The sequence below is a fragment of the Leucoraja erinacea genome, chromosome 1 (assembly GCF_028641065.1).
Source record: "Leucoraja erinacea ecotype New England chromosome 1, Leri_hhj_1, whole genome shotgun sequence".
Taxonomy (NCBI): domain Eukaryota; kingdom Metazoa; phylum Chordata; class Chondrichthyes; order Rajiformes; family Rajidae; genus Leucoraja; species Leucoraja erinaceus.
Window position 1 is genome coordinate 156,445,453 of NC_073377.1, and position 26,619 is coordinate 156,472,071.

The following is a 26,619-nucleotide window of genomic DNA, read 5'->3' on the forward strand; positions in this document are numbered from 1 at the left end:
TTTCGCAACCCAAATGCTAACATCCTAGGATCCTAAAAGAAGTGGCCATGAAGATAGCGGATGCATTAGTTATAATTCCCAAAAAAGTCTTAGGATTGTGGAAAACTATCAGCAGAATGGAAAACTACGAATGTGACAACCCTATTAGAAAAAGAAGAGAACAAAAAGCAGGCAATTAGCAATATCTAGTGTTGGAAAATTCGGAATAAATTATCATAGAATTAATAGCAGCGCATTTGAACACCTTGATCTAACCAAGCAGAATTAGGATGGCCTCACGAGGAGAGATTGTGTCTGACCAATGTATTGCAGTTTTTTGAGGTGCCCTCACCTAGAGTGGATGTATGGGCTAAAAGATTCTTCGTCAGAAAGAAGAGCTTTAACCTAAAACAGTAACTCTCTCTATGTACAGATGCGTGGTTCCAATATTTCTTACTTATAGACAAATATTGATAGGTTAAATAAGAAGGCATAAAGTTGACATAGTATTATATATGAAAATGTGAAGTTATTCATTTTAGAAGAAAAATGCAAAATAATAGTGTTATTTAAATAGAGAAAAACAGCTAGATGGATTTAGAGATCATTTTGCATAAAATCCAGAAAGCTAGCAATATTGCGATAGTTGATAGGAAGGGATACATACACAGTAATAAAATACAATTACCCACCTTGTCGAGATGAAAAAAGTTAAAAACATGAAACTCAGCTGAAGGGAAAATACTGAAAGTAAAATGAGAATAATATTTAATTCTATTCAAAAATACAGAATTGTTTTCACAGTGCATATAATTTATAATCCAATTAGATTGAGAAGTTGAGATCACTTTATATGTTTGTTCAATATTTCTGGCATTTTAAGCTTGTAATTATCACATTTTTAAGTATACATTTTCAAGCACAACTTTATGATGTCAGTATTAATTGTCATTTACATTTTATTGCCAATATTATGTGAATATTAACACCATTGTAATAAACTACTTTACATTTTCAAACATTTATATGATTTTACATTGAAAGATATTAAAGTAAAAAAATTAACCAGTCATACAAAATAGTTTATTAAAAAAAAACCTTATCTGGCAATTAATCTGTACCTCCGCTATACTCAACCCATTTATTTTATTTTCCTTGAACTGTGTAATATCCGGTATTTCAAGTAATTTATAACAGGTCTCACAACAAATGATTACATTTGCAAGAAATTTGTACGATAAAATGAATCTGCAAAACAGATTGAAGTTTTAAGATTGAAAATAATTACTTTTACACATGTCCAAATATTACACCCAATTTAAAACAAAAATCCTGTTACAGAATTAAATTTAAAGAAAAATCGTTGATAAATATACACATTTGAAAACTGTCTCCGATCCCCAAATCACAAAGTACTTCAAGACATTTTTATTCAGAATGAGTTCAGAATTTTTATAGTCCCTATACCTCCTCCCTCCACTCCATCCAAGGACCCCGACAGTCCTTTCAGGTGTGGACCCCTATACACCTCCACTAAGTCCACCTAGGCCTATGCGATCTCTACCTGTTGCTAAACACCCCCTCCCATTCCCATACTGACCGTTCTGTCCTAGGCTTTCCCCATCGTCAGTGTGAGCCCAATGCAAATTGGAGAAACAGCACCTCATACACTGCCCTCCATAATGTTTTGGACATTTATTTATTTTCCTCTGTACTCCACAATTTAAGATTTATAATAGAAATAAAAAATCACATGTGGTTAAAGTGCACATTGTCAGATTTTAATAAAGGCCATTTTTACATATTTTGGTTTCACCATGCAGAAATTACAGCAGTGTTTATACATGGTCCCCCCATTTCAGTGCACCATCATTGTTTGGGACACAGTAATGTCATGTAAATGAAAGTAGTCATGTTTAGCATTTTCTTGCATATCCTTTCCATGCAAAGACTGCTTGAAGTCTGCGATTCATGGACATCACCAGTTGCTGGGTGTCTTCTCTGGTGATGCTCTGCCAGGCCTGTATTGCAGCCACCTTTAGCTTATGCTTGTTTTGGAGGCTAGTCCCCTTCAGTTTTCTCTTCAGCATATAAAAGGCATGCTCAATTGGGTTCAGATCGGGTGATTGACTTGGCCACTCAAGAATTGACCATCTTTTAGCTTTGAAAAACTTTGTTGCTTTAGCAGTATGTTTGGGATCATTGTCTTGTTGTAGAATGAACCGCTGGCCAATGAGTTTTGAGGCATTTGTTTGAACGAGCAGATAGGATGTGTCTATACACTTCAGAATTCATTATGGGGTGGGAGATTGTAACCTTCACGTGGTCCGCCCTGTTTCGAACAAATGCAATCAACCCGGCGTGCACAATCAAATAAGATCAAATAGAACAAGTTGTCCTAAAACTTTAGGCTGTGCACGCCATACGCAAGAAGAAGAAGAAGAATTAATTATTCTACTACCATCAGCAGTTGTATCATCAATGAAGATAAGTGGGCCAGTACCTTCAGCAGCCACACATGCCCAGGCCATAACAACCCCACCACCGTGATTCACAAATGTAGTGGTATGTTTTGGATCTTGGGCAGTTCCTTCTCTCCTCCATACTTTGCTCTAGCCATCACTCTGATACAAGTTACTCTTCGTCCCATCTGTCCACAAGACCTTTTCCAGAACTGTGGTTGCTCTTTTAAGTATTTTTTGAAAACTGTAACGTGGCCATCCTATTTTTGCAGCTAACCAGTGGTTTGCATCTTGCAGTGTAGCCTCTGTATTTCTGTTCATGAAGTCTTCTGCGGACAGTGGTCATTGACAAGTCCACACCTGACTCCTGAAGAGTGTTTCTGATCTGTCGCACAGGTGTTTGGGGATTTTTCTTTATTATAGAGAGGATTCTTCCATCATCAGCTGTAAGGTCTTCTTTGGTCTGCCAGTCCCTTTGCGATTAGTAAGCTCACCAGTGCTCTCTTTCTTCTTAATGATGTTCCAAACAGTTGATTTTGGCAAGCCTAAGGTTTGGCTGATGTCTCTAACAGTTTTATTCTTGTTTCTCAGTCTCATAATGGCTTAGTTGACTTTGGCACAACTTTGGTCCTCATGTTGATAAACAGCAATAAAAGTTTCCAAAGGTGATGGAAAGACTGGCTGTTGAGAGCTCTCTTATACCTGCATTAAGGAGGCAATTAAACACACCTGAGCAATTACAAACACCTGTGAAGCCATGTGTCCAAAACATTATGGTGCCCTGAAATGGGGGGACTATGTATAAACACAGCTGTAATTTCTACATGGTGAAACAAAAATGTATAAAAATACCCTTTAATAAAATCTGACAATGTGCACTTTAACCACATGTGATTTTTTTCTATTATAAATCTCAAATTGTGGAGTACAAAGGCAAATAAATAAATGATGTGTCTTTGTCCCAAACATATGGAGGGCACTGTAGACAGGCCATAGATTACATAGCTTTATTGTATAATTTAATCTTGGATAGCTCCAAGCAATAATTTATTTGAAAGCAGAAATGAATGAATAATATGAATTCTTAGTCAAACGTATCATTTACTTACTTATAAAAACAATTAATATAAGACTAAACGTATCTAGGTCAATTTTCGGATTGGAGAATGTATCACAAAATGTTGAATATATGATCATAAGGAGCACACAGCTACTAATTGCACCAAATGGTGGTTTCTTTCGTTCCAGCCAATCCTTGATGTATTGTCGAACAATCTATGGAAAAGGAAATCAGCAGATTATGTCGTTGTTGGGTAGACAAGGCAAGTTGGGCATCACAAAATAAATATGGGAGTAGAATGGCATTGAGGACATGGACCAATTCCACTCGTGAATACAGTGGATTTCAAAACTTTCAAGCCGTACAACTATTCTTATGGGTGCAGGGGAATTCTAAGAATACATTATAAACTACATTTAAACGCATTCTTAATTATAGCAAATGCTTTTTATCAGTTGCCACATAAATATATCCATTGAGCTTTTCTTAAAGTTGTACTCTTTACTTGCAAAAATGAACACATGCAGCAAACGGGTGTTCCTCTTTATAAACAACTATTTTAACAACTTCTCCAGGCATCTTGCATTTCATAAGGATGAATAATCTAAGTTCTATTTTAAACATGAATACAATTCAAAACATTTTAAAATAGCAGCATAATCACTTCAAAACTAACAAATGAAGTAAATTCAGGTTATCAAAAAAACCAATTCTGTTAATTCTAATACGAGGCAATATTTGTTTTGATTTGTATTTCCAATATCCTTTGTACTTTATCAAATTACAAGCAATTTACCAAACTCATTAATCATAATGAGTTTGGTAAATTGTGAATAATGAATTTGGTAAATCATAAATATGTGACCAAAATGGCATTACTACATGATCTAAAAACTTACAGTCACAAAGTAGTGTTTTTGACTTCTACATTATAAGTTTCAAGATCATGTAGTAATGCCTGTGCAAGAAATGCAAGTTCCGCTGAAAAATAAGTAACATTTGGATACAATGTTCTGTGAATGTAAACAATGAGTAAGGTTGATCAATAAGTCAGCAATTTCAATATTTACTGTTATACATAGTTTATAATGTGAATTAAATATCTAACTATGCAGGGCCATTAGGCAGGGAAATATATAACTCTAATGTACAGTAAACCCTCGTTATAACAGACCCCTTTATAACGGAAGTTGGTTATAGCGCAGGGACCTGCTGGCACCACCCTGCCCCGCACCGCCACCCCAGCCCCAGCTTCCGACGCCACCCCCGGGTCACAAAGCACACCAGCTAGCCCTAAGCGAGTTGTCTACCATAAGGAGTATTCGATCTAAACACAAACCCATTGAAAAGTTTCCAGTGTCAAAATATGAATGAAAGATTCATTATAAAGTGTGAACTGTCTGTAAACTAAACAATGAAGCTGCAGAGAGGCAACACACCAAAACAAAGATTATTAATACATGGAATGAGCAGTCATGCTCTCAAGATGTATAAAATGCTTCATATGGTCTCATATTGGCTTATATATATATATTTTACATTCATTATTAGAGATTCTCATCAACATATAACAGTGAACGACATGTTGCACATCAACTTACTGAGTCAGAGTTTCTTTCTACATCTGTGTGGTAAATACAAAATTGCTGACAGTAATGGCAAGAAATGTCAGTAATTGCAAGGGGAACTGCTGATACAGTATGTCCTGAAATCGCACCAATATTTTGTTTCTGGGCTAATATGCAGTGCCCTTCATAATGTTTGGGACAAAGACCCATCATTTATTTATTTGCCTCTGTACTCCACAATTTGAGATTTGCAATAGAAAAAAGATCACATGTAGTTAAAAGTGCACATTGTCAGATTTTAATAAAAGCAATTTTTATACATTTTGATTTCACCATGTAGAAATGACAGCATTGTTTATACATAGTCCCCCCATTTCAGGGCACCATAATGTTTGAAATACAGCACTGTCATGTAAATGAAAGTAGTGAATGAAAGATTGACTTGGCCACTCAAGAATTGACAATTTTTTAGCTTTGAAAGACTCCTTTGTTGCTTTAGCAGTATGTTTGGGATCACCGTCTTGCTGTAGAATGAACCGCCAGCCAATGAGTTTTGAGGCATTTGTTTGAACTTGAGCAGATTGGATGTGTCTATGCACTTCAGAATTCATTATGCTACTACCATCAGCAGTTTTATCATTAATGAAGGTCAGTGAGCCAGTACCTTCAGCAGCCGTACATGCCCAGGCCATAACACCCCCACCACCGTGTTTCACAGATGAGGTGCTATGCTTTGGATCTTGGGCAGTTCCTTCTCTCCTCCATACTTTGCTCTTGCCAACACATTGATACAAGTTAATCTTCGTAACATCTGTCCACAAGACCTTTTTCCAGAACTGCTGATCCTCTTTTAAGTACTTATTGGAAAACAGTAACCTGGCCATTGGCAAATCCACATCTGACTCCTGACGAGTGTTTCTGATCTGTCAAACAGGTATTTAGGGATTTCTCTTTATTAAAGAGAGAATTCTTCCATCATCAGCTGTGGAGATCTTCCTTGGCCTGCCAGTCCCTTTGCGAATAGTAAGCTCATCAGTGCTCTCTTTCTTCTTAATGATATTCCAAATAGTTAATTTTGGTAAGCCTAAGGTTTAGCTGATGCCTCTAACAGTTTATTCTTGTTTCCCAGTCTCATAGTGGCTTCTTTGACTTTCATTGGCACAACTTTGGACCTCATGTTGATAAACAACAATACAAGTTTCCAAAGGTGATGGAAAGACTGGAGGAAAGATTAGGTACTGAGCTCTCTTACACCTACATTAAGGAGGCAATTAAACACACCTGAGCAATTACAAACACCTGTGAAGCCATGTGTCCCAAACAATATGGTGCCCTGAAATGGGGGGACTATGGATAAACACAGCTGTAATTTCTACATAGTGAAACCAAAATGTATAAAAATACCCTTTAATAAAATCTGACAATGTGCAGTTTAACCACGTGATTTTTTTTCTATTACAAATCTCAAATTGTGGAGTGCAGAGGCGAATAAATAAATGACGGGTTTTTGTCCCAAACATTATGGAGGGCATTGTAGAATGGGATCATTCCAAGCATTAGATTTCATGAGGGCATGGTGTCAGAACTGCTGCTGCACGGATCATCAAATAATTTCCCTGGCTACACCATCTTGAATTAATGCAAGATTGTAATGTTGGCAAACAAATTTGCTAGCCACTTCCTGCCCTGTGGCCTTATGCTCATCAGAACTTTCGCAGATTCTTTGGGAAGAACACAGCAACTTGAGTGTGGTTCTAAAGTTTTCAAATTTGAAACCCGGAGAATTAACGATTTTGGCTAGGCAATTAATCCCTAATTGCTTGGGTTCTAATGCAAGTAGTAAAAAGCCGTCAGTAAATCTACAAGACGCCCAACAGCAACTTCCAAAGGTCTCTGCAAGAACACCTCACATAGTTATGATCACTACCACCTAGAAGAGCAATCATTACTGGTACAAAAGAACAACGCAACTGTTTTAACTTGTGGGCCAAACAAAATTAGAGATCTTCAATATTAGATACTGAGATTTATGTATCAGGAATTCAAATACACAATTTGCAATTATAGGGCATGGAGGGGAAAAGAGAATATTGGCACTGGATCAAAATCTTGGATTTTTTTAATTTTACAGCACAGTGGAAGTGCCTTACCATGAGGAGTGAATGGTTCATGGCAGCAACTCTTCTCTACCTTCTCAAGGGCAAATAGGAGTGGGCATTAAATGCCAAAAATGCCCTGTGAATAAATACAAATAAAATGAATCAATAATTTCAGAGAATGTAGAATTAGAGGAGATAGCAGAATGGATAGCCAAATGACTTCAAGGGATAAAGTGCTTCAGCAGGGTAATGCCCCTGTCCCACTTAGGAAACCTGAACGGAGACCTCTGGAGACTTTGAGCCCCACCAAAGGTTTCCGTGCGGTTCCTGGAGGTTTTTGTCAGTCTCCCTAATGATCAAAAGTGGTTTCCGCTTCTTCTATGTTCCGGCGATTATTCAAAAAAAAAATTCAAAACGGTCCGCGACTAAAAATAGGTTGCCATTTTAAAAAATCGGTATTTTTTTAGTCTAAGCCGGTTGCAATGCTAGTTGAAGGTGGTTGCCAGAGGTTGCAGGTAGTGGAAGGTCTTCCCTGCAACCTCCGGCAACCACCTTTAAGTAGCATCGAAACCGGCCGACTAAAAAATTATGATTTTTAAAACGGCAACCTATTTTTAGTCGCGGACCGGTTTGAATTTTTTGAAATAATCGCCGGAACATAGAACCGCACGGAAACCTTGGGTGGGGCGCAAAGTCTCCAGAGGTTTCCGTTCAGGTTTCCTAAGTGGGACAGGGGCATAAAGGATAGTCGCTGAAGTGTCAGAGGCTTGGAAATGGGATTAGTGCCTGGACTACTGCGATTCACAGCTTGTGTTAATGATATAGACTTTGGAATCAAAATCTTGCCCTGCACATCTCCTTTAAACTTTGTACCTCTCACCTTGAAGTTATGCTCTAGTCCTTGACATTTCCATCCTAGGAAAAGAGTTGTGACTGGGATCTCCTATCCCCATGGCATTATAGCCATTACAGAAAGAATGGCAGCTTAATGATCCAGGACACAATTGAGATAGAGGCAGGCATAATGGCAGTCGTCTGAGATGGCGTTGCCAAAGGATTTCCAGTGAGACCAATGATGGAGCTGAGAGATGATCATCTTTTTGAGATTGTACTATTGGACCTAAGTAGTCAACGGGAATTCGAGGAACAAATATGCCATTAGGTTGAAGACAGTTGTAAAACTAATAGGGTTGTTACATTAGGCGGATCTAAACTTTTCTAATATTGACTGGGACTGGTAGTTGTGTGGAATTTGTCAAGTATGTTCAGGAAAGTTTCCTGACGCAATATGTAGGGGGGCTGGGTAAGTGGGCTGAGGAATGACAAATGGAATTTAATTCAGATAAGTGCGTGGTGATGAATTTTGTATAGTCAAACCAGGGTATGACTTTCGCAGTGGGGCCATGTGGACTTTTGTAGAACAGAGTGAATCAGAAGTACAAATACATTGTTCCCTGAAAGTGCCATGACTGGTGGAAAGGATGTTGAAGGTGGCTTTTGGCACATTGGCTTTGATCAGTCAACGCATTTAGATGTTGGGATGTTACGTTGCAGTTAGATATGCTGTTGCTGTGGCCACACATGAAATATTGTATTCCTGTTTAGATCACACTGCCTAAAGGAAAGATGCCATTATGGTGGAAAGAGTGCAGATAAGATTCATGAGGATGTTACCATAGGACATAATTCAGGACTCGAGGGACTGAATTATGGGGAGAAATTAGACATACTGGGATTTTATTTATTTGAGCATGAGACTGAGGCGGTGATCTTGTAAAGATGCATAAAATCATGAGTGGCATATATAGATTAACGCACACAGTCTTTTAACCAGGGTTGGGAATTCAAGAACTGCAGGGCATAGGTTTAAGGTGAGGGGAAAGGTATAATAAGAACCTAAGGAGCAACCTTTTCCACAAAGAAGGATATGGAAGAACTGTCAGAATAAGTGATTGAGGCAGATACAATAACAACATTTAAAAGTCATTTGTACAGGAAAGGTTTAGAGAGATATGTCAAACATGGGCAAATCAGAGTAGCTTAGATGGACATGTTGATCACATGGATGAGTTGGGCTGAAAGGCCTGTTTCCATGTCGTATGACTGTGACCTACTCTTGCTGCAGAGATTAGCCCTTACTTCAAACAAATATTTATTTTGGCCAATAAACAATCCCTGAAGGTGTGATGCCCTAATATTAACAAGTATTGAAAAAGTGCTGCAATTTTTATCGGCTTGTGAGAACAAGCTCATCTGTAAATAAGGGGAAATAACCTGTAACTGCATTGATAGTTGCTTATTGCAAACAAATCCATCATTAAATCTTTACTCAGGATTGTAGAGGAATAAGAGGATAAATATAAATCATTTTTATGTCTTATATATTTGGGGAAATTGAACAAAGACATGTGCTGCAGTCTACAAATGTATCGTATGATCCCTATTGAGCTTATGATCCCTATTGAATGTGTAATTGTTTGAATTTCTATTTTGTCCTTTAAAGATTGAAAGAAATTAAGTTTCTCTATGAAATAGAAAATGGCTAAAGTGATTTGAATACTAATCTACTTATTTTAGAGATGCGGAACACCCCAAAGATAATTCAGATCTCTTCTTGTTATGTCATGAAGTAACTTGAAAAAATAAATTAAAAGCAGGCTGTCACCCAAACCAAAGGAAGTGAAGTTAACCATATAACCATATAACAATTACAGCACGGAAAACAGGCCATCTCGGCCCTACAAGTCCGTGCTGAATACTTATTTTCCCCTAGTCCCCTCTACCTGCACTCAGACCATAACCCTCCATTCCTTTCCCGTCCATATAACCTATCCAATTTATTTTTAAATGATAAAATCGAACCTGCCTCCACTACTTCCGCTGGAAGCTCATTCCACACAGCTACCACTCTCTGAGTAAAGAAGTTCCCCCTCATGTTACCCCTAAACTTCTGTCCCTTAATTCTCAAATCATGTCATCTTGTTTGAATCTTCCCTACTCTCAATGGGAAAAGCTTATCCACGGCAACTCTGTCTATCCCTCTCATCATTTTAAAGACCTCTATCAAGTCCTCCCTTAACCTTCTGCGCTCCAAAGAATAAAGACCTAACTTGTTCAACCTTTCTCTGTAACTTAGTTGCTGAAACCCAGGCAACATTCTAGTAAATCTAGTTCTAGTTGCACAAATAAAAATAAATAAAATATGAAATTAATGTCATCATGATATGATTGGCTACCACTACATTTTATTAATTCAGGTATGTTGTTTTAAGATGTTGCAGGTTAAAAAAACTAACAAAAAATATTTTTTGATACTATTTTGATACATATGGAAAAACTCTGATTCACTTCCACCTACCTTGAACATCCTCCACAAATCCCAATCAGACCCTTCAAAAAACCTTCAATTAAAGGGCAACATCTCAGTGATCATATAATTTTTCTTAGCACTTGGCTAAGTGTGTCCAGCCTGGCTAAAAATGGAACTATTTAGCTTATCCTCCAGCTCTTGGACTGTAGACTAGTGAGTTCAAACTGTTCAAGGTCTCTTTTGGATATGATGTTTTCTACCTCCACACACATTTTGGATGAAAATATTTACAATCCTTACAATAATTCCTTATGTCCCCACTGTCAGGAATAAAGATTGTTCTTGTTCACCCTGTCGACCCTGCCTCATCATTTCTGACATGCTAGTTAAACTTCTCCTGCATGTCCCCAATATTCTCTTTTTATTTACACATTTCCAGCAACTGTTATATTCTGCACCTCATTGTTGCAGCAATGCTTACTTTTCCCTCTCTACTGATTTCACTCACCTCGTTCCACTAACTCTCCTCTATGTTCTCAGACTAGATTAAGAAAAAAATTCTGTCCTCTCTCCTAAACGACATCACTAACAGCTTCCAGGTGGAGCAGCAATTCGCATGCATTTTTTCCAATTTATTGACGTGTCGAAGTTGTTAACTAACTAACTAACTATATCGATAGTTTGGATGAGAACGTTAAGTGCAATAAAACCCTTGTTGCTGATGACACTCTGGGTGGCAGTGGAAGCTTGTGAAGAGGATCTAGGGACCAGGGATATAGACACATTAAATGAATGGGTAAGGCGTGGCAGATATATAACGTGGAACATTTTGAGGTCATTGACTTTGTTAAGGAAAATGGGTGCATTTTTAATAAATTATAAGAATCAGAAAAGGCTTGTTATTCAGGAATCCTGGGTGTACTTTTATGTTTAAAGATAACATAGTTACAAAACATACACATTGTTTTTTATTGCAGGGAGAAATATCTTACTGCACAAAAAAGTGAAACTGCTCCTGGAATATTGTGTAAAGGTCTGGTCTCCCTGCTGAAGCACGACTTTACCCAGAGCCATTGGAGTACAACAAAGGGCTATTCCTTGGACTAGGGGTACTTTCTAGCGAGGAAAGGTTAGGCAATCTGGTCAAAGAATATAGAAGAATGAAATGATTTCAATGAACATAAAACATTCCTACCAAGCTAGAAAAGACAATTTCATGGATGATGTTTCACTTGGCTAAAGTGACATGAACCAGGGGGTCGCAATGTCAAAATAACCAGCATCTCATTTACAGGTCATTCCAAAAAATACATGTTGTACTGCACAGGATCAGAAGTCTAGAATTTGCTGACAGACACACTGCAGCATGCAGGTATTTCCCATGGATCTGTTTGGCTAGTCGTCAGCATGATGCAGATCAATATTAAATAGCTCTCCATGATGCTTCAGCGTTTTTAATTTAACTTTTAGTTTAATGATTAGTTAAAAATTGGTACACAGTATATATTTAAAATAAATATATATGTTGTGCTAATTACAATTTAGACGCAGCTGGTAGAGCAGTTGTCTCACAATGCCAGAGACTCGGGTTCAATCCTGAGGTCTGGTGCTGCCTGTGTGGAGTCTGCGCGTTTTTCCCATGACCATGAGGGTTTCTTCCAGGTGCTCCGGTTTCCTCCCAAGTCCCAAAGTCATGCAGAATTGTAGGTTAATTGGCCATTGTACGGGATGGATGCAAAAGTGAGATAACATTGAACAAGGGTGATTGATGTCCGGCACGACCTTGGTAGACTGAAGGACCCGTTTCCATGTTGTATATTTAAATCAAAATACAATTATATTTATAGATGTACCATGAATTAAAGCCATTATTTGGAGTTGTTAAATGGGATGTTCGATTTCTTCAAGCTGAAATTGGTGTATGACATATTTATTATATTGTGGAAAAAATGATGTAAACCTTTAGCTACACTTATCTACATTCACATTTCAGATTGGGAGAAACAACATTGTTACCAGAGAAGCTGCCACACAGGAAAGACAAGTATACCTGCAATTGTGCTTACCTGCCCTATAATGAGTGGGACTACAACAGTCATGAACAGCTGAGAGAAAATGGAAGTAAATGGCACTGCAGATGAAGATCCCAGCTGCAAAATCACAAAAAATCACGAAAAATGAAAATAAAAACTATACACGCAACCAATCAAAACACACTATCATCAATTTGTACACCCACCTATCTGGTAATTAAGTAAAGATCAGAAAAAAAAGAAACTCACTTCCTTCTTTACGAGGCAGATTCTTTAAGAGCCATGGTGCCATTAGTATAAACACATGCATTCACACTGTTAAATTACACAGATATATTTTACAAACGATAGTAATTAATAAGGAGAGTATGTGCACAGTGTAAAAGTTCTTATAAAACTGGACAAATTACTGCATCAACATATTTAATTTCATCATCTAAATTTTTATCATTTGACATAATAGTTACTCTTGAATTTCAGAGAGAAGTATTTTACATTACCCATATTTTGTCTATATATCAAAATTGGAAATCGGCAGATAAGAAATGAAGCTAATTATCAGGTTTTGTACATTTAATACATTTTATGGGTGGCAACTTCAGTAGATTACACTTGCATATACCAAGGTGAATACAAGGAATTGCAAATACTGGTTTACACTAAAAGGCACTAATGCTGGAGTAACTCAGTAACTCACTGGGTCAGGCAGCATGTTCTCTATGGAGAACATGAACATGCATCAGTGATGTTTCGGGTCGGGAATCAAAAGACTGATTGTAGTGGGGGGCAGGGGGGGCGAGAAAGCTGGAGGAGAGTTGGGGGGAGGGGGGAGAACACACACTTGATTTTGTCCAGAGCAAAATAAAGAAATGTCCGTTTACTGGTGGTTTCATTGCAGTTCAGAAGTTTGACCAAACACGAGTCAACCATGTTTTTTCCACACAAGTGCTTACACAGTAGGACATTTTTCCATATGCAATGTTACTTTTAGAAGAGAACAGGGAATCATGTTCTTCAGCAACAAACCACTACAGACTTTGCACAACTATGATTGCTCTACATATTTTAGTTTTTACTGACATTGCCTGGTTGACTTAGAATAATTGATAATTTATCGTATTTTTTTTTATTGTTGTTACTGCATTTAATGTACCTGGAAAACTGCAGTAAGAATGTTATTGTTAGTTTATTTATGATACATATGCCATATAAATCATGTTTCAAGTATTTCATCGGGGGAGTGGTGTGTTGGAGACAGCTTTCCTTACGTTTTGCTTGACAACCATACTTTTCCAGTGGTTTGCACCCTTTCAGGCCCTATGACTGAAGTCACCCAAGAACAATCAAGACCTGGCCATTCCCTGCCTGTTACTCAAGTTAATATCAGTCAGCTGCGTTAGTTAGCAATGATATCTGAGTTTCAGGACTGTCACATGTGGGGGGTTATCGTTAAGGGCCTGTTTGTTTCAAGCCCCAAATTTCATAATGAGGAAGGATGTGTGTGCTTGATTTATTTTAATATGAATTAACCATTGCACACAGCCTCATCAAAGGTGTTGGTCAATTGCCAATGGAGTCCAAAGGATTGGAGAACAAGCTCTGTTCTATGGACATATGCGCAAGCACAAACACAAATGGTGGTGTCCGCCACTCCTCCCTACACACACTCATACTTACTGCCTCCTTGCATCCTCCCATCAACTCTTCCCTACAGCTTTCAGCCTTCAACAGCGTCCCACCAGCTATAAAAACCTTTCAACTCTCTCAAATTCTATGCTCCACTCTCACTGCCCTGCCAATTCAGTTCATCCTTCCTGTGGAATTCTCTGCCTCAGTGAGCGGTGGAGGCCAGTTCTCTGGATAATTTCAAGAGAGAGCTATATAGGGCACTTAAAGTGGAGTCAGGGGATATAGGGAGAAGGCAGGAACAGGGTACTGATTGTGGATGATTAGCCATGATCACATTGAATGGCGGTGCTGACTCGAAGGGCCGAATGGACAACTCCTGCACCTATTGTCTTTTGTCTATTCCCTTCCCTAGGTTCCCCTTCCTCTCCAACCACTTCTCTCCTGTTCTTTCTCTTCCTTCACCCATCCCATATCTAGTCTGTGGGCTTGAGAATAACCTCTGGAAAAAATAGTTGTCTTTTTGATGCTCTCTGAAGTTGGTCAGAATCAACTATTGATTAAGGTAGATGTATAATTTGTACCACTAGAGTGAGGATGAATCCATTCCCATCAACAAGTAAAGGATCAATGGGACCAAATAACCCATCTCTAATGCACTTGAAGATTACTATTCAATTTGTATAAACTGAAAAATGCACAATCCTTCCTATGCTTGAATGGATCTTCCATCATATTATTTTTATTTTGGGAGAATGCTGAAGTATGTGTTTGTGTATGCATGCATGAGTGTGTACAAGATCATGTGGGATTTTGATTATTTGGTATCATAAATGTGACGGGGACATATTAAACCAGTACAATTTAATGCCAGTGGAGCAATCTATACTTATTTTCTTCACTGGTATCTTTAAACTAAATTAAACTTCCAAGAATTGTATTATCCCTGAAATTTGGAAATGTTACCTTACATGGTTATGTCTAAGCCAAGAATTTATATCAGAGAAGGCAATGGTCCCTGCACTGATGCCTGGGAAACTCCGCATCAAACATCCTCCAGTCTAAACAACAAACAAACTTGTTTTTAATCTCTGGTCTTTGTCCAATGATCTGCTTCCCTCATGGTTCCTGGACTCTTTTCTTCTTACGTCACCTCCTTTCATTCATTCCCTCAAGTAATCAGTTCTTTCAAATTTCCTAATCCAACTATTTATCACGCCTTGTTTACTTTGTGTTGTACCAGGCTAGATTCTCTCTTATGTAAACCTGTACTGGCATCTATCAAAGGACCCAAGCAAACAGTTATTAATGAACAGCAATCTTCCTTGCCTCATGCAACTCATTCTAACCTCCATGCTTGACATTCCCACATGAGCTTAATCCTTTTTCCCCAATTAATCCCATCCGAGGCTAAAATCAAGAGTGTTTAATTGTCATATGTGCCACCAATCGAACAAATAAGTTCTTACTTGCTGCATCTGATCAGGTCCATTAACACAATGACACACAGATACATATATAATAATCAATAATACAATATACTAACAACAATAACACTAGGTAACCATAATAGTACAAATTGAAGACGGTAGTGCAACCAAAGACAGTCCATAAAAGATTGTGGGGACTGATGTAGTGGTTAGTGTTGTGCAATGTTATAAAGCCTGATCGTTGCTGGGAAGATAGCTGTTCTTGAACCCAGTGGTCATGGCTTTTCAGACTCTTATACCTTCTTTCCGATGGTCGTAGTGCAAAGAGAGCATGGCCAGAGAACTGTGGGTCTTTAATGATACTGGCTGCCTTTTTGCGGTAGTGCCTCCTATAGATCCCTTTGATGGTGTGGTGGTCAGAACCTTTGATGGAACGTGCTATGTCAATCACTCTCTAAAGCCTTTTTTCATTCCTAGACATTTGAATTTCAGAACCAAGCCATGATACCACCATTCAATATGCTCTCTACTGTATACCTTCAGAAGCTCAATAAAAGTATTCATTGACATACCAAATCTTCCCAATCTTCCAAGAAAGCAGAGGTGTTGTTGAGGGTTATTTGTGATTAATCTTATTTGTGATATATCTTATAGAGTTTTTTCGAGGATGTAACTAGTAGCGTGGATAGGGGAGAACCAGTGGATGTGGTGTATCTGGACTTCCAGAAGGCTTTCGACAAGGTCCCACATAAGAGATTAGTATACAAACTTAAAGCACAAGGCATTGGGGGTTCAGTATTGATGTGGATAGAGAACTGGCTGGCAAACAGGAAGCAAAGAGTAGGAGTAAACGGGTCCTTTTCACAATGGCAGGCAGTGACTAGTGGGGTACCGCAAGGCTCAGTGCTGGGACCCCAGCTATTTACAATATATATTAATGATCTGGATGAGGGAATTGAAGGCAATATCTCCAAGTTTGCGGATGACACTAAGCTGGGGGGCAGTGTTAGCTGTGAGGAGGATGCTAGGAGACTGCAAGGTGACTTGGATAGGCTGGGTGAGTGGGCAAATGTTTGGCAGATGCAGTATAATGTGGACAAATGTGAGGTTATCCATTTTGGTGGCAAAAACGGGAAAGCAGACTATTATCTAAATGGTGGCCGATTGGGAAAGGGGGAGATGCAGCGAGACCTGGGTGTCATGGTACACCAGTCATTGAAGGTAGGCATGCAGGTGCAGCAGGCAGTAAATAAAGCGAATGGTATGTTAGCTTTCATTGCAAAAGGATTTTAGTATAGGAGCAGGGAGGTTCTACTGCAGTTGTACAAGGTCTTGGTGAGACCACACCTGGAGTATTGCGTACAGTTTTGGTCTCCAAATCTGAGGAAGGACATTATTGCCATAGAGGGAGTGCAGAGACGGTTCACCAGACTGATTCCTGGGATGTCAGGACTGTCTTATGAAGAAAGACTGGATAGACTTGATTTATACTCTCTAGAATTTAGGAGATTGAGAGGGGATCTTATAGAAACTTACAAAATTCTTAAGGGGTTGGACAGGCTAGATGCAGGAAGATTGTTCCCGATGTTAGGGGAGTCCAGGACAAGGGGTCACAGCTTAAGGATAAGGGGGAAATCCTTTAAAACTGAGATGAGAAGAACTTTTTTCACACAGAGAGTAGTGAATCTCTGGAACTCTCTGCCACAGAGGGTAGTTGAGGCCAGTTCATTGGCTATATTTAAGAGGGAGTTAGATGTGGCCCTTGTGGCTAAGGGGATCAGGGGGTATGGAGAGAAGGCAGGTACGGGATACTGAGTTGGATGATCAGCCATGATCATATTGAATGGCGGTGCAGGCTCGAAGGGCCGAATGGCCTACTCCTGCACCTAATTTCTATGTTTCTATGTTAATGAACATCAATCTTCCCTGCCTCATCGAACAGATCCTAGACAGATCCTCAGAGATATGCACGCTCAGGAATTTGAAGCTATTCACCCTTTTCACCTCCGTACCATTGATGAAGAGTTTTGAGGAACCTCAACTTTCCCTTGCTGAAATCAACAAATGACTCTGTGGTGTTGATAACGTTGAGAACAAGATATGGCACTATTCAATCAGATCATCTCTCTCTCTCTCTCTCTCTCTCTCTCTCTCTTGTACTGTGCCTTGTCGTTACCTTTTATTTGTCGCACAACAGTGCTATCATCGATGAATATAAAGATGCTGTTGAATCCATGCCTGGCTATGCAATCATGGAGAGAAGAGAAAGGGACCGAGAACACAGTTTTGATGTGCTTCTATGCCGATGGTTATCGAGGAGGAAGTGTTATTGCCAATATGATATGCACAAGAATCCATTTGCAGGGGTTGAGCAGATATCCAGTTCTCCATTTGATGATAAGTTTGGAGGGTATGATGGTGCTGAATACCCTGTTGTAGTTAATTAACATCAGCCTGATGTACATGTTCTTATCGTCGAAGAGGTCCGGTGCAAAGTGGAGAGCCAAGCGAAATTGCATCCCCTGTTGATCTGGTAGTGGTAGTTGATAGCATCGTGCATCCCAGTTCTTACTAAGGCACGTGTTGATATGCATTGTCATAGCCAACCTCTCAACGCTCTTGGATGTTAGTGGCATTGGTTGATAGACATTGAGGCATGTCCCTTTACTCTTCTTTGGCACCAATATTACTGATTGACTTTTAAAGCTGGTGTGAATCTCAGACCTTCGTAATGAGCAGTTTAAGATGCCTTCAAAAACTCCAGCCAGATGGTCCACGTAGGTTTTAAGGCCAGGTACACTAATGGGGCCAGACGCTTTCCAATGGTTTACCCTTAAGCAGGACCTTCCAACATTGGCCTTGACGAACAGGATTACAGTGCTGCTGGGGGCTCTGTGGGCCTGAGAAGATTCATCAGTGCTCTCCCTTTGGAAATGAGCATCCAGTTTTGCAGACCATCAATACACCATCATTTCAAATAGTCTCAATTACAGATGTGGCTATCTATTGTATTCAACCCTGCTAACCCTTACTCTTCTTCAAGATAATGCTATGGAATCTTTCACTTGATGAGAAACATTTCAACAATCATTTGAAAGATAGCACTTCAACAATGGAGAACCATCTCAGAACCAAAGCGGTGACTTAATAGTTCCTTAGGTTCAGGCCAAGAATAGGTACTGAAGGTAAATGTCAAATTATAAGATCTGAAGATACCAACCTCTGTTAAACAAAGGATAAAATAAAAATATGAAACATGGAAACTTTAGTAAGGTAAAAATGAACATTTGCTTCTTCCTGTATGTAATGAATTTATGTTCTTTCAATGACTGATTATGCATAGCCTAATTTGCTCCTTTTTCACCCCCAACTAACTCGATTTTTCACAAACCTTATATATTCATAGAGTAGTAGAGATAACTTCACCACAATCTATATATTTGATCAAGTCTTTCATTGTCTTCTTAACTATTGAAAGTTAAGAAATTATAGTTCTCATAGCTCCTAATCATTTGTCATTATTTACAGTTGTCCAGTCATGGCAGCATCCTGACAAATCTACAATCCATTTGCACCAGGGCTATGATATGCCTCATAAAAGGGCCAAGTGGTTGTAATTCAACCTTTATTTTACATGGTCTACAAAATCCTCTGCTTTGATAGTTACACCTTCTGAATATAAATTACAAAATCTTCCCTTTTTCAACAGTTTAAAAAAGATCTTTGTCCTCTTTTTTTTTGAAGTATTTGCTCTTTCACCACTTTGAGAAATTTGGCGCTTAAGATGAGTTCATAAGAGCAGGTGCAAATTCTTGAAAGTATTCCACTGTTCTCAACCCTTGACAAATTGGAATTTAGTTGCAAGATGTATTAGTTTTTATAATTAGCACAATAAAAACCATTGGTATAATTAATTTTGCTTTTATTAAGGCTAACCAAAAAGATTTTATGTTAGTGAATGGCTGATAAGAAATAACTGGTATATGCAGGTCTCAGACATTTTATATGATGAACAAAACATATTGTTTAGCATTTGTAGATTAGACCATTTTAGACTAATTTTAATTAGCATATTTTATATATTATGATATTTTCAATGACTTTACTTAACTTAAATACAAAGTAATACAAATAAAATAAAGATTATGTAAACAAAATATAGGAACAGCAAGAAAAAGATGTGAGCTCTGCTCCAGACCAAGTACTTACACTGATTAGCCAAAAAATAGTATTACCTTGTGGGCATTACAGTTTCATCATACATTTTTGGAACATTCAAAATATATGAAATGGTAGGTACTCACAAACAACAGTAGTAACAATGGTGTGATGATAATCCCCTGAAAGACAAAGTATTACATTGTTAGTTGCTCCTCAAAGGAAAACAAAGTAAATGAAACTTTTTGAGTGACGTTCTTCAAAGAAAATTAAGCAATTGTATAACCTTGCTGTATCTTTCAATCCAATTCAAAGATGCTGAAACAACTGTCAATTAAGGGGTCAAATGACCCAAATCAGTTGAAAACAGGAGAGCTGCTAAAGGAATTCAGTGAGTGGGCAGCATCTGTAACAGGAAATGGACATTCGACGTTTTGGATTGAGACCCTTCAGTCTGGATCAATTTCCTCTACAAATTCTGCCTGATGCGTAGTTCCTCGAGCTGTTCTCCCTTTCTTTCCAATGTGCTGTCCCTTGTGCCTCCTGGACCGAAATCAGTTACTACTCTGGAATTCTGTTTCACCAGACCAATATCAATACAGTAAATACATGGGAAAGAGTCCATTTATAATTATTTAAACAGCCCTCAGTCCTGTTTCCGATGGAGAATAGCAAATAATGAAGAGCAAATTATAGGGTTGTGGGGGATAGTGGAGTGATAATAAAGGAGAAAGATAAGTTATTCACAGGCAATAGAGAAGGATTGAGGTCTTCTGGTCAGTGCAAAAGGAAAATAAATATGGAAATAGTTTTAAAAACACAATAAGGGAAAGGAGAAGAAAAGATGAGAGAAGAAAGTTCTCTTTACTTCTGGCCAGCGTGGAGAGAAGCATGGACATGTCCCCATGTGTCTGTTCCATTGTATGTATCTCTCATTGCTAGAAATATTACCAACATCTTTTTGTTTTTTAAGACACCAGGAACATCTTTCATTTTCTGCAGGTCATATCGGGTTGGTAAACATAAGCATATGGGGATATTGACATCTTTACAGGTTCACGTTCAAAACACTGCCAACACTTGCCTCTGTATGCATCAGTATTAATCTCCATATAGCAAGTTTACAGAAACCTTAGCTGAATATCAGAAACCAAAACATTTAAGTTTGTTCCCACTCCCAAAACCCATTCTGCTCTGCCAAAGCTGCCTCGGAGAAAGAGGATAACAATTATCTTTGTTTAAGAAGGAACTGCAGATGCTGGAGAACCGAATGTTACACAAAAAATACAGCGGGTGAGCAAATGGAGCGTGAGGCAACGTTTCGGGCCGAAACCCTTTTCAGACGAAGCAAGGGTTTAAACGTTGAATTTCCTTTCCATAATTTGCACCCGCTGAGTTTCTCCAGCTTTTTTGTGTATAGATCATCAAGAAAAATACAGAGAAAGGGTGATGATTTTAAAGCAATTATGAATATTTTAAATTTGAGAGTCTGTATAGATCATCAAGCACAGGGATGGGGTGCAGATGCAAGTTAGGGCGTACACGCAAGTCATACTTCACGAAATCAGGAGTTCCATAATTTCATATAGATATTAAATTAAAAATAACTCAGCAGTTAGATTTTTAAGCTGTCAAAAATGCATCATATCACTATCTTGATAATTAATAATTTTGCACTAATGATTGAACTAAACAATGCTACAGAGACTTTTTCATCTTCAAAGACAAAGAATGCACAGTCGTCAATCTTTCAATTCAGTCAGCCTAATTCAAACTGGCAATAAGAAATAGGAGCAAAACTATAAGCTCTCTTTCAAATGAAGCAAAATAATTATTTTAGTTAGGTGATTAGTAAAACACACATTCTACAATTAAAATCAACTTATTAAGTGAGGTTGGCAATCTATCTATCTATACTATTACTAAAACTCTCATCTTGACCACTTCCAGTCTGCGTTGTATTTAAATTTGCGCAAAAACGATCCCCCATAGCGCCATCTTGCTCCCCATTCTCCTCTGCTGCAAGTCAAATAAGTGCACGTGGTCGAAGTACTGGCGAGACACTGCAAAATCCTGAACCGGCGCCCGGAAGTGTTTGGCATGGAATGCACGCCCGGGCCCAGCGACCGACTTGCTTCCGCAACTCGTGCCACATGAACCTCGTGGCCACCAACATCGAAGTGTGGTCGAGGCGTTGCGTCCCCCACGTCCATTAGGAACGATTGCGCCCGCTGGAAATCTTCAGCCTGGGCCACGTCCGCGATAGTGAGTGGCCACGTGAAGTGACACGTGCCAAGACGAGGGGAACGGTACGGACGCCATACGTATGAATAGGAGTGCCATTTGCGGCAGTCAGGGAGGGCCCCCGCTTACCAGAATGCGTGTCCAATCCAGGGGGTAAAATGCTGACTTCCGCCCTCGTGTCCACCAGGAATCTGAGCCCTGAATGCCGGTTCCAGGCATACAGGCGATGGGTCTTGCCGACCATCGTGGTCACTACCGGCGGCCGGCCCCAGCATTTCCCAGAAACAAACATGGCGGGCGGCATTGGCGGGCCGATGAACCCTAGTGCAGGTGGTAGAAACACCACATTCTGTTATCTGCTTCTTGCGTAGCCAGAGGCTCAGCGGAGCCTCTGGTGGGCGCAGCCCTAAGCCATTGCTCCTACCAGGGCGCTGTGGACACTCGATCCAGCGCACATACTTCCTGCTGCCTGGTCAGCCGCAGCTCAACGGCGCGCTACGTTAGCTTCAGTGGGTCGTCAAAGCTCGCCCCCAAGAGCTGCAGGCGGATGTCGTGCGACATTTGCTGGAGGAACATGTATTCGAAAAGGAGGCCGGGCCGGTGGCCGCCCATGAGCGCGAGCATCTCGCTCTATTCTCTATGCCCCGTTTCACACTGCGCCCTGTGTACATGTATGATTTAAAAATGTTTTTGCTCATTAAATAGTTGGAAATTGATAACAGCGCAGCCAGATAAACAAAATATCTGGAACCTTGCTGAATAATGTGGCAGTGTCTCTTTTAACCAATAAAATTGAAGGATTGAGAAATAAAAAGAGAAAGAAGTGTAGATGTAAATTGAAATAGTTGAACTCAATAAGAAATCAGTACCAAAGAGCAACCGAGAGAGAAACAGATTATGAAAGAAAGCTGAAAGGAAAACAATTGAGATCTTCACAAATGGTTGTTTCATGTCCTTTCCCGTACCAGAAACAAATGGAATATAAAACAAGCTATTTGGACCAACCATTCCATGAATGTATTTGTGCTCTACTATATCTTCATTCTAAGTTCACAAGCTACACATCTTTTTGTGAAAATGTGTGCTGCGCACTGTTTGATGCCACTGGAGATAATGGATGCTGTGGTACATCAGCATATAGCATGATCCAAGCCTCCTTTGCAATCATGTCATAACCTGATGCAGCAATTTAAGCCTGCTGATCAACCATTTGGAGTTAGCAGAGAGCCAGGCTGTTATAATAGGATGAAATCAGCCAAATATGGTTTGAATTAAATTCTTCATGACATTTTTTCCTTCTTACATTGCATTGTCCATATCTTTCACCATTTCATGAATCATCTTGGACCAAGGTCTTAAAGTGTTGATCGCTTAAGTTTCAACTAAGTTTTAAACTCTACTTAATGTAACTTAATTCTAATGTTCATTTTCATGCACTATTTGTGTGCTGAATAGTAAACATTTCTTTTGCAATCCATCCACACCATATTTAAAGATGTGCAATTCCCATTCATAGACCATTCTACTGAATTGATATAGGTATGACTCCTTTTTAATTACACTCTAGTTAGCCTGTTATTGTCTAACTTTTGTACCTGTAATCTATATTATCGTTCCCAATTTCTCACTAAGTGGTCTGGTGTCATTTGGACCTCTGTCCTTCCCTTTGCAACTGGATTCTTGACTTTCACATTGGCAGACTTCAGTCAGTGAAGATCAGTAACCATCCTCCTCATTGACCATCACCACAGGTGCACCTCAAAGCAGCATGCTTAGCCCTGTGCTCTCCCCATTTTAGATGCATGACCGTGTGGCTAAGATCTCTTATGCCTCCTAAAACGACAGACGACACCACCGTTATTGGTTGAATCAGGGGTGGCAAGGAGTCAGCAGAGAGGAGAGGGATCGAACATCTAATTCAATGGTACTGCAACAACAATTTCTCACAGTCTGAAGAAGGGTCTCGACCCGAACCGTGATCCCATTCCTTCGCTCCAGAGATGCTGCCTGACCCGCTGAGTTATTCCAGCATTTTGTGTCATCCTTCAATCTCTCTCTCAATGTTGACAAAACCAAGGAGTAACTCAGGAGACTAGGTGGCAGTTTTCAATAGTGGGTCAATGGTGGAGAGAGTTTCAGCTCAGATGACCTGCTCTGAATCCACCACAAAGATGTAATCAAGAGAGCGGTGCACCAATGCAACTAGGTTCTTAGGTTTAAAAAGATTTGGCATGTTATTAAATACGTCAACAAACCTTCACAGATGCACTGAAAAAAGTATCCTGACTGGCTGCGTCATGGCATGGCAATTCAATGCATTCAAACACAGGAGGGCACAGAGTGATGTAGCCAACTGGTCCATTACAGGCACAGCCCTCCACATCATTGAAAGTAACTACCTCAAGAAGGCAACATCTGTCTTCAAGGGTCCCCACCATCCGGGTCATCCCCTCTTCTCTCTGCTACTGTCGGGCAAGCGGAACAGAAGCGTGAAGTCTCACACCACTAGGTTCAGGAATAGTTATTTTGCTACAACCATTAGGTTCTTGAAAACTCCTGCACAACCCTGATTACTACTCAGCAACAAAATACTAGGACAACCTCTTGTACTACCATGGACCAGCTGGGTTTTGCACTAATATCTTGTTTTTGCACAGTTTCTTAAATCTTTTTTATTGTCTTGTATAACATGTATAATTTATGTCTTGTGTTTATGAGCCTGTGATGTTGCTGCAAAGAAGATTTTCATTGTACCATATTTGTGCATATAACAATTAAATTTGACTTGACTTGACCTTCTATTATCACACACATATTTTTTGCCAGGCTTAATTTCCCCAATATAAATAAAATATTGATGTTTCATTTGAGTTAGATTTAGAAAATACTCTTAATTTCAAAGTACCTTTCTTCACTTGGACCACATGTTACACTCCTTGCTTGAAACATCTATTCTCGTGCTTTCTCTGCATCCCATGCACCCCAGATCTATCATCCAATTATACTTTGCTTGCAATTTGCAAATTTTCAGATGAAGGAAAGCTGAGAAAATTTGCCAATGCCTATTATAACTTTGGCCTGACAATTAGCACAAACAATACCAAAATTACGCACCAATCTGCACCAAACACCTTGCCGGAGATGCGATTGTTTTCTGAGTCGCCTCTCAGGTCGCTCAGCGGCCTACCATTGATGGTGCGGGAGGCCTCCTCGGACTGAGCCCCACCGCGAGGCGTGGGCTTACCATGGGAGTCGATTCCTTGCCTGGGATCGCTCCAACTGCGGCCTGTGGACTTTACACCGAGAGATTGCAGTCTCGGGAGAGGCTAGTCGGGAACTCCAACGACGCAGAGTCGACCAGCCCCGACGCGGGGTTCGATCGCCCGGCATGGGGGAGCTGACATATCCCTGATGCAGGAGCTGATCGCCCCAATGCGGAGGGCCAAAACGCTGCCGGCTGCAGGAGTCAAGATCGTCCCGTCAATAGAGGGCTCGAGACCCCCGACTGCGGGAGAGCAAAGTAGGGAAGAGATTTGAACTTCTTTTGCCTTCCATCACAGTAAGGAATGTGGAGGAGTCATTGTGGTGGGTGTTTGTGTTAAAATGTATTTTGTGTGTTCCGTTGCTTTTTATTTGTATGACTGACTTGGCAAATGAAATTCCTCGTAAGTTGCAAAACATAACTGGCTAATAAAGTATTATTGTGATTGTGAAACATCCTTTGCACCGTCAGAGGGTTTCAGGAGTAGACAAATTCACATATCTTGGCAGCACTCTCTCAAAATTAGTCAACATTGATGGCAAAATCAGCAATAGGATACAACTGCCAGTTTATCTTTGGAAGCCTAAGAAATGAAGTGTAGGAATGAAAATGAAACAGCCTAAAAAGCAAGTTGAAGGTATATTATGCTGCTGTTATACTCACCTCGCTCAATGTTTGCAGTGTAGGAGTAAATGGGTCCTTTTCAGAATGGCAGGCAGTGACTAGTGGGGTACCGCAAGGCTCAGTGCTGTGACCCCAGCTATTTACAATATATATTAATGATTTGGACGAGGGAATTGTGTGCAACATCTCCAAGTTTGTGGATGACACGAAGCTGGGGGGCAGTGTTGGCTGTGAGGAGGATGCTAGGAGGCTGCAAGGTGATTTGGATAGGTTGGGTGAGTGGGCAAATGAATGGCAGATGCAGTATAATGTGGATAAATGTGAGGTTATCCACTTTGGTGGCAAAAACAGGAAAGTAGACAATTATCTGAATGGTGGCCGATTAGGAAAAGGGGAGATGCAACGAGACCTGGTTGTCATGGTACACCAGTCATTGAAAGTAGGCATGCAGGTGCAGCAGGCAGTGTAGAAAGCGAATAGTATGTTAAAATTCATAGTAAAAAGGATTTGAGTATAGGAGCAGGGAGGTTCGACTGCAGTTGTACAGGGTCTTGGTGAGACCACACCTCGAGTATTGCATACAGTTTTGGTCTCTTAATCTGAGAAAGACATTCTTGCTATAGAGGGAGTACAGAGAAGGTTCACCAGACTGATTCCTGGGATGTCATATGAAGAAAGACTGGATAGACTCGGCTTGTACTTGCTAGAATTTAGAAGATTGAGGGGGGATCTTATAGAAACTTACAAAATTCTTAAGGGGTTGG

The 26,619-nt window shown here is 39.6% G+C and overlaps 1 protein-coding gene across 3 annotated transcripts in view; it reads right to left on the bottom strand.

Moving 5' to 3' along the window:
- Positions 1–26,619, bottom strand: part of slc10a7 (solute carrier family 10 member 7) — a 142,502-nt gene that overhangs the window by 34,648 nt on the left and 81,235 nt on the right. The window contains exons 6-9 of one of the 3 annotated variants that reach the window (XM_055646375.1): positions 19,872–19,907; positions 12,545–12,628; positions 3,551–3,716; positions 672–723 (exon numbers count right to left, since the gene is read on the bottom strand). In XM_055646375.1, the coding sequence (XP_055502350.1) occupies positions 672–723; positions 3,551–3,716; positions 12,545–12,628; positions 19,872–19,907 (338 nt within the window). Of the gene's footprint in view, positions 1–671; positions 724–3,550; positions 3,717–7,219; positions 7,305–12,544; positions 12,629–19,868; positions 19,908–26,619 lie in introns of those variants that run through there. The other 2 variants (XR_008724605.1, XR_008724606.1) reach the window with 2 other exon arrangements.